Raw genomic sequence first — 21,472 nt, forward strand, 5'->3', positions numbered from 1 at the left:
TGCAAAACGTTGGCAGTCTAATACATCGTTTGTCGAGGTTAATCCCATTAAGCCTTTTAACTTCTAAGTGCTTACGTGGAAACCAATTCCGGAAACTCTACTAATTCAACAAGTTGTCCGGCATTCAGCTAATGTCTTACTTATCTCCTTTTGGACGTTGCTTAGCGTGGAGAGTGCTAACAGCTTTCTCTAGTTATTTTAATCCACTTCTAACGTTGCAAGCGCTAAAGCTTTCGAGACGGGGTTAAAATGATTCATATATATATATATATATATATATATATATATATATATATATATATATATATATATATATATATATATATATATATATATATATATATATATATATATATATATATATATAAAATAATAAAAAAAGAACTGCAAACCTCATTATAAAGAATATTAGAAAAGGGAAAATTCCATACTCAATTGTGTCTAAAGAAAAACATTAAAAAGAATTTTTAGCCACTGCCATCTTAAAGGCATAGGGGAATAGTCATTTTTCCTGATAGATAGATGGATAGATCAGTGTATTTCAGAAGCCCACGGGACCTTTTACACACAAAAAAATGTGTACAAAACAAGGAAATTATTAACAAAGTAAATTAGAAATTGTAAAACATTCAAAAACGAAATATAAAATGAATATAGCTAATCTAGAAACAAGTAACTTAGTCGCATAAACGCTTCTTTCTTTCAAAACATTTAACTATATACGCACCTGCTCTCGAGTTATTGTTGTTGGGTTTCTACTTTGAAAAATATCAGGAAGTAGCAAATCAATCACATGCAAATAGATTCCCCTGAAATCCGAAAGCACCGGGCACTGCTTAGCTGTACTCCCTAGTACTCCTTTAGTTGTATCCATCGACATAAAACCTTTCAGGGTTAACTAAATTTAAAAACAAACTTCCTCTTCAATACTAGATTTAGCCAGATTGTAGTGTTTCAGTGTTGTAGAATTGGCAACCAGCTAATCCCATCCTAATCCCATATTTTACATCAAACGAACTTTGCTTTCTAGAGCTTTGTTCTTTGCATTTTCTAGTACTAATTGATGGTACAAAAATTCGCTTAACTAGGAAAATGAGCTTAACTTATTAGTAACTAAAATCCAGCAGAACTGTAAAGAAAATGACGTAAGTCATATGAGCTGTTCAGACCCGGGTTTGGCCCACTTTGCTTGTTAGCTTCGTAATGCTTGTACCTTATTATACTTCGTTAAATATTAACTTTACAAGTTTTCAATGGCATTTTGTAGAGACAAGAATGGATACCTTGGACGGACAAAAAGCTCTTGGACCTCTGAGTACTGGATGATTTTTGTTTAAGCCGATTCCATTAATTCCATTCCAAAACCTACTTGAGAACATTTTCAAGCATAAATACATAACCAACTCCCTACTCCACGCCAAAAGAGCCATAATGCCATAGACGCTATTCTCAACAGACGACTGCAAAATCAAACAGTGTTGGATGATATTCAATATAGATATATCGTACCAAACATTGATATCAGATATTGAAATATCGAAAACGAAATTTGGATATTTCTGACCAATTGCTTTTTCTGACATCTATCGGGGCAACGTCCAGCAGAAAAGATCCAACATAATAAAATTGTTTCGCAAATGGCAGAGAAGAAGTAGAATAGGGTGTTCAATTCATTGACCCACACATACTAATATATAGCTATATCCGTAAGTTGGCACAGCCTGCACTAAAATTCAAACTACGTTTAGTGAGGGCTTACTCTTAAATGTTACTGATGATTTTCGAAAGGCTTTGCTGCATAAAATGCCCTCTAGGTTTATAGGCCTTGGTTCTGTCACACTCATCACCATTGCCACATACCTTGAAAACGTATATCTCTCCTGAGTCATCAAACCTATTTAGTCCTAAGTTTTGAAAATTACAAGCAAGCTTTTGATTCAACCAATAGAAGAGCTTTAGCAAAGATCCTGACCGATTGACTGACAGTATCTGAAACAGTAAGCTATATGAAGAATGTGGTTCAATGCCGCTTTCTAGGGATATAATGAGAGAAAGATTGAGATGGGTAGGACAAATAGCAAAAGAGATAGATTTGGCCTCGATGGCTGCTAAATTTGTCTCAGCATATGCAAACGCCGTGACAGTCTCTGTGATTTAGCCACAACAGAATCAAGCCAGTTAGTGGGAATTACGCGACGAAGTTTTAGTAGTCAATGCAAAACGTGCTTCCCAAGCAGCCGGATCAATCAAGGCTCTGGTGATTTTCAATAGGGAGTCTCTATTTCCAAGAAAAACTGATCCAATCAAGTTATGAGAGTCTCGTAACATGGTGTGTCAGATATGCATATACGAGGTCAATTGATATCCATTGCTGCCATCAGTGTTCCTTCCTAGTGCGTTTTCCAAGGCGGATCAGTTAATCACCGAAAGGTGGAAGTAGTAACCGTCTATGGAATTCTGAGCCTTGTATACACCTTTTCAAAGAGAGTGAGTATCCTCTCACATGGCCTTATACTTCTACGACTTTACGTTCCTTTCTGTGTTATTCTGGACCTTGTATACACCTTTTCAAAGAGAGTGAGTATAGCTTGATTGGTGATTGGGATTTGAATAAAAGGAATAGTATTCTTTACAATTCATATTTGTAAGGGACCATGCTATTTGCTTGCCTGTATAGCAATTTCAACATTATTCTAGACCTTGCATAACGTGTTATGAAGGACAAGTTTTTCTGACACAATTTACAGACCAGATTTCTACTTCATATATTTTTTTTGATAACTTGATAGGTGATTTGAATAAAAGTAATTCAAATATTTTGTCTATGAAATAGATGCTAGCTCAATTTGCAAAAGGGTTTTCCATTTGCATAACTCTGATGTGATTGAATTGTCGTCGACAATGAAATTTAATCACTGCTAAGCTGATTGTTATTGCAAAAGGGTTACCCCATTTACAGCATAGTGTTAACTGACAGAGTTCCAAATACGAACATTTTGAAAAGCAGACAAAAAATCGGACATTATAATCAGAATTATTTGATTAACATTTAAAAAGGGATAATGAGATATATGATCTGTATAATACACAAGTGTTGTTTTATAGTTATTGTAGATTTAAAATTGGATCTAACGGCCCCGGCTTCCCCCCCCCCATTTCTGAGGACCGGGCAGGGAGGAGGCAAATTACGAGGCCCGAAGGCGGTATTAACTCGGGTAGTTTGTTATAAATTTTAAAAATGCCTAACTACGAATAGGAAATGCATTTTTTCTTTACATGGTGTTCGTTCAATTGAAAGCGAGGATTTCTGTTAAATAAATAATTATTATATTTTTTTCCGTTCAATTGAAAGCGAAGATTTCTGTTAAATAAATAATTGTTATACATTTTAAAATAGCTTTACAGGGTTTGAGGGTATCTGTCGTGTTATTGCGTGTGATTTTTTATTTACATGGTGATCGTTAAATTGAAAGCGAGGATTTATGTTAAATAAATAATTCTTTTATTTTTTACGTTCAATTGAAAGCGATGATTTCTTTTAAATAAATAATTGTTATGCCTTTTAAATTAACTTTACGGGGTTCGAGAGACTCAGTCGGGGTATTATGTTTGATTTTTTATTAAAATGTGGTTAGTTCAAAAAGCAAGGACTTATGTTAAAAAAATAATTATTATATTTTTTACGTTCAAATTAAAAAGAGGATTTATGTTAAATAAATAATTGTTATACCTTTTAAAATAGCTTTACGGGGTTTGAGGGGCTCTGTCGTTTTATTCCGTGTGATTTTTTCTTTACATGGTGTTCGTTCAAAAAGCGAGGATTTCGTGTTAAATAAATAATTCTTATATTTTTTTCCGTTCAATTGAAAGCGAGGATTTCTGTTAAATAAATAATTGTTATACCTTTTAAAATAGCTTTACGGGGTTTGAGGGGCTCTGTCGTTTTATTCCTTTTTATTTTTTCTTTACATAGTGTTCCTTCAAAAAGAGAATATTTCTGTTAAATAAATAATTATTATATTTTTTTCCGTTCAATTGAAAGCGAGGATTTCTGTTAAATAAATAATTTTTATACCTTTTAAAATAGCTTTACGGGGTTTGAGGGACTCTGTCGTGTTTTTACGTGTTATTTTTTCTTTAAATTTTTTTAATTAAAAAATCGAAGATTTATTTTAAATAAATAAATATTATATTTTTTCTGTTCAATTGAAAGCGAGGATTTCTGTTAAATAAATAATTGTTATACCTTTTAAAATAGCTTTACGGGGTTTGAGGGGCTCTTTTGTTTTATTCCGTTTGATTTTTTCTTTACATGGTGTTCGTTCAAAAAGCGAGGATTTCTTTTCAATAAATAATTCTTATATTTTTTCCGTTAAATTGAAAGCGAGGATTTTTGTTAAATAAATAATTGTTATACCTTTTAAAATAGCTTTACGGGGTTTGAGGGGCTCTGTCGTTTTATTCCGTGTGATTTTTTATTTACATGGTGTTCGTTCAAAAAGCGAGGATTTCAGTTAAATAAATAATTCTTATAATTTTTCCGTTCAATTGAAAACGAGGATTTCTGTTAAATAAATAATTGTTATACCTTTTAAAATAGCTTTACGGGGTTTGAGGGGCTCTGTCGTTTTATTCCGTGTGATTTTTTCTTTACATGGTGTTCGTTCAAAAAGCGAGGATTTCTGTTAAATAAATAATTCTTATATTTTTTTCCGTTAAATTTAAAGCGAGGATTTATGTTAAATAAATAATTGTCATACCTTTTAAAATAGCTTTACGGGTTTTGAGGGACTCTGTCGTTTTATTCCTTGTTATTTTTTCTTTTCATGGTTTTCGTTAAAAAAGCTAGTATTTCTGTTAATTAAATAATTCTGATATTTTTTCCGTTCATTTGAAAATAAGGATTTATGTCAACTAAATAATTGGCATAGCTTTTAAAATAGACTTACTGGGGTTGAGGTGCTCACTCGTGTTATTTAGTGTTAGTTTTTGTTTTCATAATGTTAGTTAAAAAATCGATGATTTCTGTTAAATAAATAATTCTTATATTTTTTCCGTTCAATTGAAAGTGAGGATTTCTGTTAAATAAAGAATTTTTATACAGTTTAAAATAGCTTTAAGGGGTTCGAGAGACTCTATTGTTTTATTCCGTGTGATTTATTCTTTAAATGGTAATCGTTAAAAAAGAGAGTTTTTCTTTTAAATAAATAATTCTTATACATTTTAAAGTAGATTGAATGGTTTTGGGAGAGTTTATTGTTTTCTTCAGTGTTATTTTTTATTTACAAGGTGTTAGTTAAAAATCGAGGATTTATGTTAAATAAATAATTTTTATAACTTTTAACATATCTTTACGGGGTTTGAGGGACTCTGTCGTTTTATTCCATGTGATTTTTTCTTTACAATATGTTAGTTCAAAAAGCGAGGATTTCTTTTAAAAAAAAAATTATTATATTTTTTCCGTTAAATTTAAATCGATGATTTATGTTAAATAAATAATTTTTATACCTTTTAAAATAGCTTTACGGGGTTTGAGGGGCTCTGTTGTTTTATTCCGTGTGATTTTTTATTTGCATGGTGTTCGTTCAAAAAGCGAGGAATTCTGTTAAATAAATAATTCTTATATTTTTTTCTGTTCAATTGAAAGCGAGGATTTCTGTTAAATAAATAATTGTTATACCTTTTAAAATAGCTTTACGGGGTTTGAAGGACTCTGTTGTTTTATTCCGTGTGATTTTTTTCTTTACATGGTGTTTGTTCAAAAAGCAAGGATTTATTTTAATTAAATAATTATTATACCTTTTAAAACAGCTTTATGGGCATTCATGGTCTCAGTTGTTTTATTCAATGCGATAGTTTCTTTACATAGTGTTCATTAAAAAGGCGAGGATTTTTGTTAAATAAATAATTTTTATACCTTTTTAAAATAGGTTTACTGGGTTTGAGTGACTCTGTTGTTTTATTCCGTATGATTTTTTCTTTACATGGTGTTCGTTCAAAAAGCGAGGATTTCTGTTAAATAAATAGTTGTTGTACCTTTTAAAATAGCTTTACGGGGTTTGAAATAGATACCGAGAGTTCAATGACTCTTTCCCACAATAACTTGCAAGGGTTTTATGGCTCCTCCCCACAAATAATTCAGATGGTTTTAGTGCTCATCCCCCATTGTCATAACTCCATTCAACCTTGAGCGAAGGTTTAAATGTTTAATGAAGTTTTTTTCTACTTAACAACTACGTTAATAACTTCCAAGATGATAGGACTGTATGACACAGAATTTATCAGTTTGAAAAAATCATCTTGTGGTGTTATATTTGAATTTGCATTTTTATTATTGTCTATGGAACTCGAAGAAATTGACTGTTATCATTGGCTAGTGAACTATAATATGTTTGAGTATGATAAAAGCTTGTGGAGTACTACATTAGGTTATATAAATAGACCTGGAGCCAACGATAGAGCAATGACACCACTTGATAATATTGGTCAGAAACTCAGAAATGTTCAGAAGGATGTTAGTGAAATATGGAGCTTTTTCGGGAGTGAAGCACTCTACGAAAAGGACAATGCGCATCCCGATGAAGAGTTTAAGTGTCCTAAATTTGAAGGCGGTTATCACCGTCCTGAAGACGAGGTTAGGTTCTTTGCATAGTTGATACATAAGAACATACCTGATCGTGATAAATCCAAAAGACATGGTAAAAATTATTCTATATCATAAGACCATCGTTTGTGGATGTTTAAGAGTGAACTCTAAGTACTATTTTTTATGTAAACATTTGTTGTTTTGTTTTTTTTTCTCAAAAAAAAAACTGTTAATACGTTTAAGCAATAAATATCTTTAAGCCTAACCCGTCTTTTTTCTTTAGAATAGTTCTATTCTTTTCATTAAATTGTGAAGAAATTGTAAGTAACAATCCCTTTCTTGAATTCGCTTCCTGGACACAATACAGGTATTGGATTCAAGAAATCATTATAAAATCGCAAGTAAGTAATAAACTCTTTATTGTTTTGATATTTAATTCGAGAAATCCCATGAGTTGAATTCAAGAAAGAGTTTGCTACTTACGATACTTTGATTTTGTCAATGCTATCCCAAGTATCTGTCAATAGATTTCGATAGAGAATTTATTCATTTTTATACCTAGATTTTCTCTATGTTAACGTATCTATCCAATATATGATGTATGTAAATTCCTTTTCTTACATCTCCGATGTTTTAATAGACATTCTTAACATTTAATGTGCTATCTTACTCTAAAAACAATGAACAAATAAGAATGTAAGGTATAATTTATTTTTGATTAAATAATGTCATGTAGAATTGAATACCTTTGGATATTTTGAATCTGTTTCACAAAATACCTCACCGTGTACTCTCTTGATAGCATAGCTATTGTCTTCTCTTAGTTCGTAATCAGTAGAATAATCATTATTCCATTTTAAATCATGCATAATTTTTATAGGTGTGTCATCGACAGGGTCAATATGCTTTTCGTCTTTGGTATTATTTGATTCATTGACTGTTTGATCAATGGCAGTAACGTTTGCTGGTATTTTGTTTTTCATCGATTCATCTTTATATTCCTTAGTGATATTTTCTGCCAATGCTCTTTTTATTTTTCTAGCAATTTTACTGTCTATTATCACACTATTTTTACACAGGTAACAGTTCCGGTACGTAGACAGGATATGGTTTATGATATTAGTAGAAGAGTAGGCCTTTCTTTTCGTCTTTGCTTTCATTTGAATGCTAATACCCGAAAGCTGACGATATGGTTTAACACTGGGTAACATGTTACCACAAGCACTAGCAAGATGCCCCTCTTTATCAACTATTATTTTTATGTTTGCATTCTCCTTTAGTTCAATAATCTCCGGAGATCTCAATCTCGCATATCCACCATCATAAGAGTTGTATTTTTTTGGTACTCCAAAGAAATTCAATTCCTTACTGTCATGACAATGCATGCATATGTTTCCGATAGTACTACCCCTTGTACTTATTTCATAGTTTAAATACTTCTCCTTGTCAGCATTCAATGCTACAATAACACTATCATGTGAACACACTTTCTTAAAATGCTTCATCTTCACTTTTTTAGAGATATCAGTTATGTGTTTATCATTCCATTATGTAAAAAATTCTGATTTAATACATGCAATAAACTAGGTAATGTCCATAGCCGGCCATACAGTAATAGTGGGGAAGCCACATCGTGTCTCAGGGACAAACATAGAGCACAATTCATTCAAGAAATATTGAAAATATTTGTAAGTAAGCAACAAACTCTTTATTCATTTCACCTCTTGGATATACAGTACAGATACTTCATTCAAGAAATTATGAAAAAATCGCAAGTAATTAACTTTTTTATCTTTATCACAAACAATTTTCACCTAGCTACACGATGTAGAAATTTAATTCAAGAAATTATGAAAAAATTCTCAGTAAGTAACAATTTCTTTCTAGAAGTCAACTCTTGGATACACAATTCGGTAATTTAATTCATGAAATTATAAAAATAGTTATAAGTAAGTAACTAGCTCTTTATTGTTCTTACCTTTTGAATATACAGTACAGGTACTTCATTCAAGAAACGTGATTAAACATGTTTTGAAACTATATGCCATTTCCACGCCTTTCCTTGGCACCTTTCCAAACCAGCGGGGATCCCCACTGGTTCCTACACATTGCAAAAGTGAGCAGTACGAAAACTCCACGTTTTCAGCCAGACTGGTTTTTTAGACAACACCCATTTTAGGGACCAATCAGAGCAGCGGAGGTTGCTCAATATACAATAACCATGCAAAGTCGACATAGCTTTATTTCATTTTTTAAGGTTAATTTAGACGACGTTACGTGCGCGCTGATAACGTTGTATAAATTAAACATAAAAAAATGAAATAAAGTAACTTCAACTGTGCATGGTTATTGTATATTTCGAAACCACGACTGTGTCTGAGCGGTGCTTAAAAATGGGTGTTGTCTAAAAAACTAGTTTCGCTGAGAAAGTGGATTTTCCTTACAGCTCACTTTTCGCAGTGCGTAGGAACCAGTGGGGGATCCCCGCTCGTTTGAAAAGGTGACAAGGAAAACCATGGAAACAGCATGTAGTTTCAAAACGTGTTTAATCACGTTTCTTGAATGTAGTATCTGTACTGTATATTCAAGAGGTGAAATCAATAAAGAGCTTGTTACTTACTTACAAATATTTTTATAATTTCTTGAATGAAATATCCGTATTGTGTATCCAAGAGTTGACTTCAAGAAAGAAATTGTTACTTACTGAGAATTTTTTCATAATTTCTTGAATTAAATTTCTACATCGTGTAGCTAGGTGAAAATTGTTGGTGATCGAACACAATGTAAAGAAAAAATCACACGGAATAAAACAACTGAGTCCCTCAAACCAATAAAATATATTTTAAACTGTTGCACAACCATTGAATTAACATAATCCCTCGCTTTTTAAACGATCACTATTCCATGAAAAAATCAAATTGTACAAAACGACCGAGTACCTAGAGCTCTTAAAGGGCATTTAAAAAGGTATAACAATTATTTATTTAACATAAATCCTCGCTTTCAATTGAAAAGAAAAAATATAAGAATTATTTATTTAACAGAAATCCTCGCTTTCAATTGAACGGAAAAAAATATAAGAATTATTTATTTAACATAAATCCTCGCTTTTTGAACGAACACCATGTAAAGAAAAACTCACACGGAATAAAACAACAGAGTCCCTCAAACCCCGTAAAGCTATTTTAAAAGGTATAACAATTATTTATTTAACAGAATTCCTCGATTTCATTTGAACGGAAAACATATAAGAATTATTTATTTAACAGAAATCCTCGCTTTTTGAACGAACACCATGTAAAGAAAAAATCACACGGAATAAAACGACTGAGCCCCTCAAACCCCGTAAAGCTATTTTAAAAGGTATAAGAATTATTTATTTAACAGAAATCATCGCTTTCAATTGAACGACCACCATGTAAAGAAAAAATCACACGGAATAAAACGACAGAGCCCCTCAAACCCCGTAAAGCTATTTTAAAAGGTATAACAATTATTTATTTAACAGAAATCTTTGCTTTCAATTGAAAGTAAAAAATATAAGAATTATTTATTTAACAGAAATCATCGCTTTTTGAACGAACACTATTTAAAGAAAAAATCAAACGTAATAACACTACAGAGACCCTCAAACCCCATAAAGTTATTTTAAAAGATATAACAATTATTTATTTAATAGAAATACTCTCTTTAAATTGAACCGAAAAAAAATATAAGAATTATTTATTTAACATAAATCCTCGATTTTTGAACGAACACCATGTAAAGAAAAAATCACACGAAATAAAACGACAGAGCCCTTCAAAACCCGTAAGGCTATTTTAAAAGATATAACAATTATTTATTTAACAGAAATCCTCGCTTTCAATTGAACGGAAAAAATATAAGAATTATTTATTTAACAGAAATCCTCGCTTTTTGAACGACCACCATGTAAAGAAAAACTCACACGGAATAAAACGACAGAGCCCCTCAAACCCCATAAAGCTATTTTAAAAGGTATAACAATTATTTATTTAACAGAAATCCTCGGTTTCAATTGAACGGAATAAATATAAGAATTATTTATTTAACAGAAATCCTCGATTTTTGAACGAACACTTTGTAAAGAAAAAATCACACGGAATAAAACGACAGAGTCCCTCAAACCCCGTAAAGCTACTTTAAAGGTATAGCAATTATTTATTTAACAGAAATCCTCGCTTTCAATTGAACGGAAAAAAATATAAGAATTATTTATTTAACATAAATCTTCGCTTTTTGAACTAAAACCATTTAATGAAAAAATCACGCTTAATAACACTAAAGATACAATCAAACACAGTAAAGACAAAATGAATTGACTCACAATATATAATTTAAGAGATATTATAGTTTAAAAGTGACGTTAAAACTTAAAATAATAATTTTTTTAAAAGTTCGAATCGAGTTTATAACTAAAACCATTAAAATAAAATTTATACCTTAAACACAAGAGATAGTCCTTCAAACACATTAAATCTATTTTAAAAGTTATAAAAATTATTTATTTAACAGAAATCCTCGCTTTCAATTGAACGGAAAAAATATGAGAATTATTTATTTAACAGAAATCCTCGTTTTCAATTGAACGAACACCATGTAACGAAAAAATGCATTTCCTATTCGTCGTTAGGCATTTTTCAAATTTATAACAAATTACCCGAGTTGACAACTCCTTCGGGCCTCTTAAATTGACGCCTCCCCTCCCTGCCCTCAGAATTGGGGGGGGCGAAGGGGACGTTAGATCCTATTTTAAATTGACAATACTTACCAAACATCACTTGTGTATTATACAGATCATATATCTCATTACCCCCTTTTTAAATGTTAATCAAATAATTATGATTGTAATGTCCGATTTTTTGTCTGCTTTTCAAAATGTTCGTATTTGGAAGTCTGTCAGTTAACACTAAGCTGTAGATTGGGTAATTCTCTCGCAATAACAATAGGCTTAGCAGTGATTAAATCTCATTCTCGGCGACAATTCAATCAGATGAGAGTTGTGCAAATGGAATACCTTTTTGCAAATTGAGTTAGCTTCTATTTCATAGACAAAATATTTGAATTCCTTTTATTCAAATCACCTATCAAGTTATCGAAAAAAATATATGAAGTAGAAATCTGGTCTGTAAATTGTGTCAGAAAACTTGTCCTTCATAACACGTTATGCAAGGTCTAGAATAATGTTGAAATTGCTATACAGGCAAGCAAATAGCATGGTCCCTTACTAATATGAATTGTAAAGAAAACTATTCCTTTTATTCAAATCCCAATCACTAATCAAGTTATACTTACTCTCTTTGAAAAGGTGTATACAAGGTTCAGAATAACATAGAAAGGAACGTAAATTAGTAGAAGTATAAGGCCATGTGAGAGGATACTCACTCTCTTTGAAAAGGTGTATACAAGGCTCAGAATTCCATAGACGGTTACTACTGGTGGAGCCGACTCTCAGGGAACAATTTTGACTTGTTGCTGTTTTTGAATAGCCAAACATACCCAGTAGTTATTTTTAATTTGCACTGAACCTGAGTAATTGCAAATTGGAGTTTTCGTGATATTCATTTATGTAACTGAAGTTTCTTTTGATTTTCTATTATTCGAGGTTGGAAAAAAAGTATACAAAATACTCTTTAATTTCAATTTTCGTCATTGAACCTTCGCAAAACCATGAGTTAATCTGAGCAAAAAAAACTGTATTTATTAATCAAATTGTCACCAAACACTAACGTCAAACAGTTCGTGACAACGAATTGTAAGCGAGAAGAATCTAACATCAAAAGAATCTAATTGTATGGTGACTCCAAACAGGGGCGAATCTTCATAATTTTTATGGGGGGGGGTAAGAGGGGTCCATATCCAAATAGGCAAGGGGCATGGGGCATATGAAAAAATTTTTCTCAACATTATTCGGAGGGGGGGGGCAACTGCCTCTCCCCCCACAAACGACGCGCCTGACTCCAAACATATAAAGTTTAATAGGTTTAAAATTACCCTTCAAAAGCGTTGGATAAGAAAACTTGCAAATTTTAGTAAAAGGTGGGAAAACTGTTCCCAAAAAGCCACATCACAGATAAAAAAAACACTGTCAAATTTAGCATATTTGGGAACCCTTGGGTTGAAATACAAAGTTCATATCTGTTAAAATAAGGGTTCTCATTATTCTTCCGAGAAGAATGTTCTTGGATACGTGTCAATGTATTCTTTTTATTAGGACTAATTATATTAAGTTAATGACCATTGGATATTGGAAGATTTTTCATTTGAACGCAGATTGGTAGTTTCTTCTTAAGTAACTTGGTGTTACTGAATAAAACTGGTAAATAGGCAGATTGGTAGTGCTGTTTTATAGTCACAAAAGAGACTGATCACCAGAAAAGTGGTGATTTGTGCCATTTTGTGACATAGAACAACAATTCGGCCCTAATTTTTTGTCGCTAAATGTTATCAAAAGAAAGTGCTGAGATACCAATCAAATTTGATCCATCAAATAGCTACTTATACAGCCTCTGAGTTTTAGTCCCATATTGCCGTAGGTTGGAGTAGTTATCCCTAAAGATATATGTAATCCTTAAAAGAACTTAACGACTATTATAATAGACAATTATTTTCAACCTTCATTTGGCGGAGTAAAAAGATAAGTGCATTTGTCTCATGCATGGTAAGTGATTTGCCAATTTTTGTTTAATGTACTATTTATTGTTATTATTCTGGTATCTCATTATGACGGTATAAGGTAAATGTTTGATCTGTTTTTTTGTTGTTTTTTTCCTTCTAGTTCCAAGCATTTGCATGACTGAGATCCTATGAACCTGAGTGACACCTATTTTTGAGCATGTAGTACTGTACCTGCGAGTATGAAGGACCTTTAGCGTATATTTTAGAATTATAATCCCACAAGTATCAAAAATACATAAGACATATCGTACTGGGTATTCTCTGAATGTTATTATCTGATTATTGTGCCTAGCTTTTATATATTGTGCAGATTCATCTAGAAATAATTAAATTCTTAAGCTTTATTAGAGATGTGGTAGAATGTGATTTAGTTTTCGTTTGTCTTCGTAGCAGTAATCCAAGTGTTTGGGCTGACCCTCTGCCCCTCAACCCTGCAACATTTAAAAACTGTATTTCATTAACAACTTTCAAAATTACGCATTTTAAACAGTGACGCCTTCCACAGACCGGTCCAATTTCTTTTTACAGCTGTCTTCAAGTTAGTTATTATGTTTTAACCTTCATCCGGTTTTTGGTGTGGCTGAGAACAGCCATGGATTGTCATAAGCTTGTAAGGAAAACTTCCCAAAACGGCTAAAAATCAATTTTTTCTAGTTCTGGAGTTATAAAAAACAAAACTTTATGTTCTCTCAAATTTAAATTTGGTAGCTGTATGCTTTCTGTTCTAATCTATAGTGCCTCTTAAATCTTGCACAAATTCATGCAAGATAAACATTAAAAACAATATTTAAGCATATGTTGTCTATAACCGAACTTTGAGTTTCTGAAAACAACATTTTAATGGGAAATGTAGAAGTGGCAATCCGAGTTTTATTCTGCCGTTACAAAATACTGAAATATCAAGGCCCCGAACAGAAAATATAGGCTACTAATTAACGATTTATTCATCAAAATCTTTTGCAATGATAATTTGTTTCAAATATTGCAAACTCTTGTTGTCATAGTGACTTTTCCAAATAGCAAATAATAAAGTTTGGAGAATCTACATCGATAAAAGTTTCTCCAAGTGATTAATTGACGAGAAAAGTAGTAAATTACTTAGTAAAGACAAGAATTCAACAAAGAGGAAAAAGTTGACGGTATTAATGGAAAAAAGTTTATCCCTCCGATGAGACATATTAGACAGCTCTTTTCACTTCTTTAAACATCGAATCAAAATTTTGAGATAGGCATTTTATTCAGCATATTTGAAAGGTCCAATTACTATGGCTCTGGGGGTGCTGACCCCCCACAGCCCTCGGGGCAAGGACTTTCAAGCTATGAAATTCACTTATTGTTTATATATAGTATTTGTTATTGGAAAAGGGGAGCATGTTTGACCTTTAATGGCCAAAAAGGCCAAGGATTTTCAGATGGTATTCAGAGGTATGGTCTTCTGGGAATTAAAACATACATCCCTTTTTGTATACCCGATATCGGATCTTGAATTTTATTTCATTATTTTGCTTTCTAGGTCAGTTTTCATTTCGATTTTTGGTCCAGATGACGGGCTGCACGCATGTCCTTCTAAGCACTATATGCATTGCTGTCTATTGGAATGCACTGTATTGCGGTTTTGTGTTTGATGATATTAGCGCCATCAAAGAAAATAAAGATCTAAGGCCCCGGACACCTTTGAAGAATCTGTTTGAAAATGATTTCTGGGGAACACCTATTGTAAAGGTAAGCCGATCTTTCTTTTTTTCCTTTGAAAAGGCCATGTTAGAGCTTTTTTTTAACATAATCCTTTCATCCTTGCGAAACGTTAATCTTTTAACTATTACAATGATTCGTCTAGATTGTCATTTAAATAATCTAATTTGTATTTAAATGCTGGTTACTAAACCATATTTTTGCATTGCTTCAGAATCTATTTTGTCTAGTCTAGACAAAACAATTTTTTTCGGGAGGGGGGGGGGAGGTTTAAAAACACACGCAAATTTGTTTATATTGATTTTTGTTACGTTTTTTACTAATTGAACAAAGATTTTGGTAGGGTGGGGGGGGGTAACCCCCCCCTCTTCTCGATACGGTCTTGGCCACGTTTACTGAAAGTGGACTAATTATATCTAGCTAAATAAACAGGGTTGCTTGAGAACAAAAATGTTAGAAGCATAATATGTGTATTGTATGGGTTGTATATCAATTTTTGCTTTACTGAAAACGACATTTATTTGGTAAAGCGGTTATTATATAATCGTTTAGAAAAAAAATCAATAATCGGTGAAAATAACCTTATGATAAAAAAAACGCCAGAAATCAGCATTATATGCTAAATTGCTATGTTGGATTGTCATGGGTTCAGAATTTCAGGATTATGGACTGAGGAATTGCTTTGGTGAAAATAGAACGGTATTTGTAAATTATTTATTCCCCGAGGGGTCATCTTGTAGAACGAACTATCGTAGAAAGTCGGTAAAGTTTCATCAAATTTACTTTTACCCTTCGAAAGTTATGAGCTTGAGAAAATTTGCCGTATTTTCAAAAAGATAAGGGACACGACCCCTAAAAGTTATAGAATCTTAACGAAAATCACACCGTCAAATTCAGCATATCAGAGAACGCTACTTTAGAGGTTTCAAGCTCCTATCTACAAAAATGCGGAATTTCGTAATTTTGCCAGAAGAAAGATCACGGGTGCGTGTTTATTTATTTATTAATTCAAAAAACTTTTTCCACAGTATAAGTTTTCCAAAGAAAAGTAAAGAACTTCATTAAACCAAAATTGAGCAAAAATAAAATCAAATAATCTACCAAGCGTGAAACTACCACAAATCAGCATCGATAAATAAATGAAACCCAAAACGAACAGAAATTACAATAAATAACCGATTCAAACTCAAAACAAGCAGAAATGAACATGTGTAGGGCTCAAAACCCCTATGCCGTCTCAAAGCCAGAACATAATTTGCACTTTACTGAAAAATATAAATGTTTTTACTTTTATAGCTTTAATAAATCAAATAATATTAACATTTTGATTACTAAATATCAGTAAATGTACATTAAACTGACAATACACATTAATTTGTATTTGTTTCAGTAAAGTAAATAAAACAGAAAAAAATAATAGTAATACATTGTACCCACATCGATCTTTAGTATAAAAATGTCAAGCCTTCCAATCACTTTTGACTATTAAAAAGAGCACTAGGCCTTTCGATTTTCAATCGAATGAGCCCTTTTTGAGTTTCTACGACAACGCTTTCTATAAACACCTTATATGCCCCCAGGGCATAAATTACAATCCTTGCCCTGAGGACTGTGAGGTGGTGACATCCTCAAAGACCTAATTTCCAGAACTTTCAACTACGTTGAACAAAATGAATATCTCAAAATTTTTATTGTATGTGTATGGGGAAAGGGTGGGCGTGAGAGGGGGACTAGTTGCCCTCCAATTACTCTCGACTATTAAAAAGGGCTCTACCCCTTTCAATTTCAAATCGAATGAGCGCTTTTTGAAGTTTCTACGACAACGTTTTATATAAAAACCTTATATGTCCCCAGGGCAAAACTCACAACCCTTGCCATGAGGGCTGTGGGGTGGGGGCGGGGGGGGGGAGGGGGGTTGCCATCCTTAAAGACCTAATTTACAAAATTTGAACTACGTTGAACAAAATAGCTATCTAAAAATTTTGATTGAATGTGTTTGGGGAAAAATTGGGCGTGAGAGGGGGGTTAGTTGATTCCAATCACTTTCTATTATTAAACAGGGCACTATCCCTTTGAATTTTTCATCGAATGCAGCCTGTTTCAAGTTTCTGCGACAAAGCTTTCAATAAAAACTTTTTATGCCCCAGGGCATAACTTGTAACCCTTGCCCTGAGTGCTCTGAGGGGGAGGGTTTGTCATCCTCAAAGACCTAATTTCCAGAACTTTCAACTACGTTGAACAAAATGGCTATCTCAAAATTTTGATTGGATGTGTTTGGATAAATGGTGGGCGTGAGAGGGGATTAGTTGCCCTCCAATTACTTTCGACTATTAAAAGGGGCACTAGGCCTTTGAATTTCCAATCGAATGAGCCCTTTTTCAAGTTTCTACGACAAAGATTTCAATGAAAACCTTATATGTCCCTAGGGCATATAAGGTTTTTAATACTTATAGACTTTACCCTGAAGACGGTGGGGGGAAGGTACTGCTCAAAGTATAATTTCCAGAAGTTTAAACTACGTTGAACAAAATGGCTATCTCAAAATTTTGATTGGATGTGTTTGGGGAAATGGTGGACGTGTAAGGGGTGTTAGTTGCCTTCCAATCACTTTTGACTATTAAAAAGGGCACTAACCATTTCAGTTTCCAATCGAATAGCCCTTTTTGAAGCTTTTACGACAACGCTTTCTGTAAAAAACCTTATATGCCCTCAGGGCATAACTGACAACCCTCGCCCTGATGGCTGTGGGGGGTTGTCATACTCAAAGATCTAATTTCCAGAACTTTCAACTACGTTGAACAAAATGGCTATCTCAAAATTTTGATTGGATTTGTTTGGGGAAAAGGTGGACGTGAGAGGGGGGTTAGTTGCCCTCCAATCACTTTCGACTATTAAAAAGGGCACTAGTCCTTTGAATTTTTAATCGAATGAGCATTTTTTAAAGTTTCTATGACAACGCTTTCTTTAAAAACCTTTTATGCCCCCAGGGCATAACTTACAACCCTTGCCATGAGGGCTGTGGGGGAGTGTCCTGCTCAAAAACATAATTTCTATCGGGAAATCAACTGTGCTGAACAAAACGGCTTTCTAAAAATTTTGATTGGATGTGTTTCGGGAAATGGTGGACGTGGAAGGAGTGTTAGTTGCCTTCCTATCACTTTCGACTATTAGAAAGGGAACAAACCACTCCGATTTCCAATTGAATGAGCCCTTTTCGAAGTTTCTACGACAACTTCTTCGGTACAAAGTGCCCTGGTCTAAAGGAAAAAAAAAATATATTGTGCCAACATCGTTCTCATATGGCCCCAGGGCATAACTTAAAACCCTTACCCTGAAGGCTGTGGGGGAGTGTCCTTCTCAAAATTATAATTTCCATGTGGAAATCGACTAAGCTGAACAAAATGGCTATCTCAAAATTTTGATTGGATGTGTTTGGGGTAAATGGTGGGCGTGGAAGGGGTTTTGGTTGCCTTCCAACCACTTTCGACTATTTAAAAGGGCACTGGCCGTTCCAATTTCTAATCAAATGAGCCCTTTTCAAAGTTTATACGACAACTCCTTCGATACGAAGTGCCATGGTATGGAAGAAGAAGAAAACAAAAAATAAATAATACGTTGTGCCACCATCGTTCTTTACTTAGGCTGCGCTATTGCGCTGCCTATTACTTATTTTTTTCCAGAGTTGATCGTGTCGACCCAGTGGTCCTAGAATATTGTGAGAGGGCTCATTCGAACAGAAATTAAAAGCTCTGGTGCCCTTTTTAAGTGACCAAAAAACTGGAGGGCAACTAGGCCCCCTCCCACGCTCATTTTTTCCCCAAAGTCTTCCGATCAAAATTTTGAGATAGCCATTTTGTTCAGCATAGTCGAAAAATCTAATAACTACGTCTTTCAGGATGAATTAATCCTCCACGTTCTCGAGGGAAGGGCTGCAAGTTATAAACTTTGTCCATTGTTTACATATAGTATTGGTTATTGGGATTTATACAGATGTTTTCAGGGGGATTTTTTTCTGGGGGGAGGGGAGTTGGGGATTATTTGGGGGATTTTTCTGTGGAGGAATTTTTCATGGGGGAAGGGAATTTTCTATGAAGGGGGCGCCGGATTTCCCAGCATTATTTGAAAAATGATCAGAAATTAAATAAAAAAAAAAAGTTTTTTCAACTGAAAATAAGGAGCAACATTAGAACTTAAAACGAACAGAAGTTATTACGTATGTGAGAGGGTTCGCCTCCTAGTTAATACCTCGCTCTTTACGCTAAAGTTTTGTAGTGCTTTCAAAAGAGCTATTCTTTCTAATTAAATGGCCTTTGTGATTCAGGGTCATTCTTAAAGAATCGGAACAGAATTCGTACCTTAGCGTAAAGAGCGAGGTATTGACGAGGGGGACGAATCCCCTAATATGCGTATTAAATTCTGTTCGTTTTAAGTTTTAATGTTGATTGCTACTTTCAGTTGAAACAACTTTTTTTTTATTTAATATCTTTAAACGAGTAGTAATTGCTTATGTATGTATTTTTTTCGATAACGGCTCAATAATTGCTCTGAAACTTGGCACAGTAACATCTTCTGGACGGAAAGACAATCTAGATAGGTCACGACTTCGGTGAAATTCGTTTCCCCCACCCCGTGTTCTTTATTTATTTTCATTAAAATTAATTTAAAAAACTTTCCGAAAAAGAAGTTTTTCAAAGAAAAGTAAAGGTCATTTTAAACTTAAGATCAACAGATACAAATACCTGTTAAAATTCAAACTCAAAACGACCAAAAATTACTATTAAAGAATAAATGAAACCCAAAACGAACAGACATTAAATAAACAATCATAGCAAAAAAATATACAAGTAATAATATAAATAATAAATAAATCTTAAAGCGAGTAATGCTTAAATTGAATAGGCAAAATATGTTGCTATTGAAGTATAAATGAAACCCAAAACGAACAGAAATTAAATAAACAATCAATGCAAACAAACATACAATAGATACTGATATAAAGGAATAAATAAATTTTGAAACGAGTGAAACTTAAATTAAATATACAAATCAAGCTTGAAACAAACACAAATCACTGCAAATAAGAGTTTGGGTATCGCCTCCTTCTCTCACTGTAAAAGTCTGAAACCTACTGCGTCATTGGCGCTTTACTGAAAACGAATTAAATTACAAATATTTTCTTTTGTACTTACATTAAAATTACAGTACATTTTTGAATTGATGTGCTTTCAGCAATTAATATCATTATATATCAGATATTCAGTTTAATTTATTAGTTCTTTCTAAGATTGTTCAAGAAGAATATAGTTTCACTACGTAATTATAGTTTAATTATAGTTAATATAGAATATAGTTTCACTAAGTAATTCGAATTTTTGATTATTTTGAACAAAATGGCTATTTCAAAATTTTGATAAGATAAATTTGGGGAAAAAGGCACAAGGAGGGGGGGTTAATGCTAAGGAGTGGGTTGGTTTGGCTGTGCACAACCTTCCCGTGGTGGCCCTGTTTGCAGTAATCTTAATGCACAACTACAAAAACGATAAAATATCGAAACATTATTGCCTTTATGAATTTAGTTTTCTATTGTCAAAAACTTAGTAACAGAAAAAATTAATCTAAAACACTAAAATAACTTTATACAAGTAATAACCAGTCACAAGCAGTATATAGAGCTATCCTTCCATTTGCACTGTAAGCTGTGAAGGGTCTCTGGGAAAAAGAGACTTGACTTGACTTATGTCCAGGACGTCCTCAAGGGTTGCGTTGGGGGCTATCTCCTTCACACATTCCTGGATCAGTTTCCTGTACAAAGTCCGGTCGTCAGCTTGTCTCAGAAGGCCTAAGAGGTCACTTCCAAAGTTGTCACGCCATCTCTTCCTAGGTCTTCCAGGTGGGTGGCTACCGTGGACCCTTCCTTCGAAGAAAACTTTTGGCAGGCGCGAGTTCTCCATTCGCTGTATGTGGCCCAGCCACCTAAGTTACTGCAGACGCACTTTTTGGAGAATATTATTTTCCCGCTTCAGCTGCTTCCGAAGGTCTTCGTTCGAGACTCTGTCTTGGTATGTGATTCCGGCATTGCTTCGGAGGCATTTTGTCTTTAAGGCCGAAATTCTTGATTCATCTTCGACCTTCAGTGTCCACGTTTTGCAGGTGTACATGGCAACAGGTATGATTAATGAGACGAAAAGTCGAAGTTTCATTTTGCATAGATAGGTGTTTATTTTTAAAGAGGGGGAGTAGCCTCTTGAAGCTTGTACTTCTTAGGGCAAGTCTTCGTTTTATGTTGTCAGAGCAGTTGTTGTCTGAAGATATTAGGCCCTAGTTGTCCCTAGGTACACGAACTTGGTCATTGATTCGACTTCTTCGCCACTTACTACGACATGAACAGGGGATGGGTTTGGGTCTTTTTTGGTGCGCATCGCTTTGGTCTTCTTTGGGTTTATGAACATACCAAAGCTATTTGCGGCTGTTTCAAGTTTGGAGACTTGGGCTTGT

General features: G+C 33.5%; 1 protein-coding gene across 2 annotated transcripts in view; it reads left to right on the forward strand.

Annotated features, from left to right (window-relative positions):
• Tmtc3 (Transmembrane O-mannosyltransferase targeting cadherins 3) overlaps positions 1–21,472 on the forward strand; it is a 586,368-nt gene that overhangs the window by 216,624 nt on the left and 348,272 nt on the right. For both annotated transcript variants that reach the window (XM_089099383.1, XM_089099384.1), the window contains exon 2: positions 14,799–15,007. In XM_089099383.1, coding sequence (XP_088955509.1) covers positions 14,828–15,007 — 180 coding nt within the window. In that variant the 5' untranslated portion in view covers positions 14,799–14,827. The remainder of the gene's footprint in view (positions 1–14,798; positions 15,008–21,472) is intronic.

Source organism: Artemia sp. Qi Xiang Cuo, chromosome 13 (genome assembly GCF_049724085.1).
Source record: "Artemia sp. Qi Xiang Cuo chromosome 13, ASM4972408v1, whole genome shotgun sequence".
NCBI lineage: Eukaryota > Metazoa > Arthropoda > Branchiopoda > Anostraca > Artemiidae > Artemia > Artemia sp. Qi Xiang Cuo.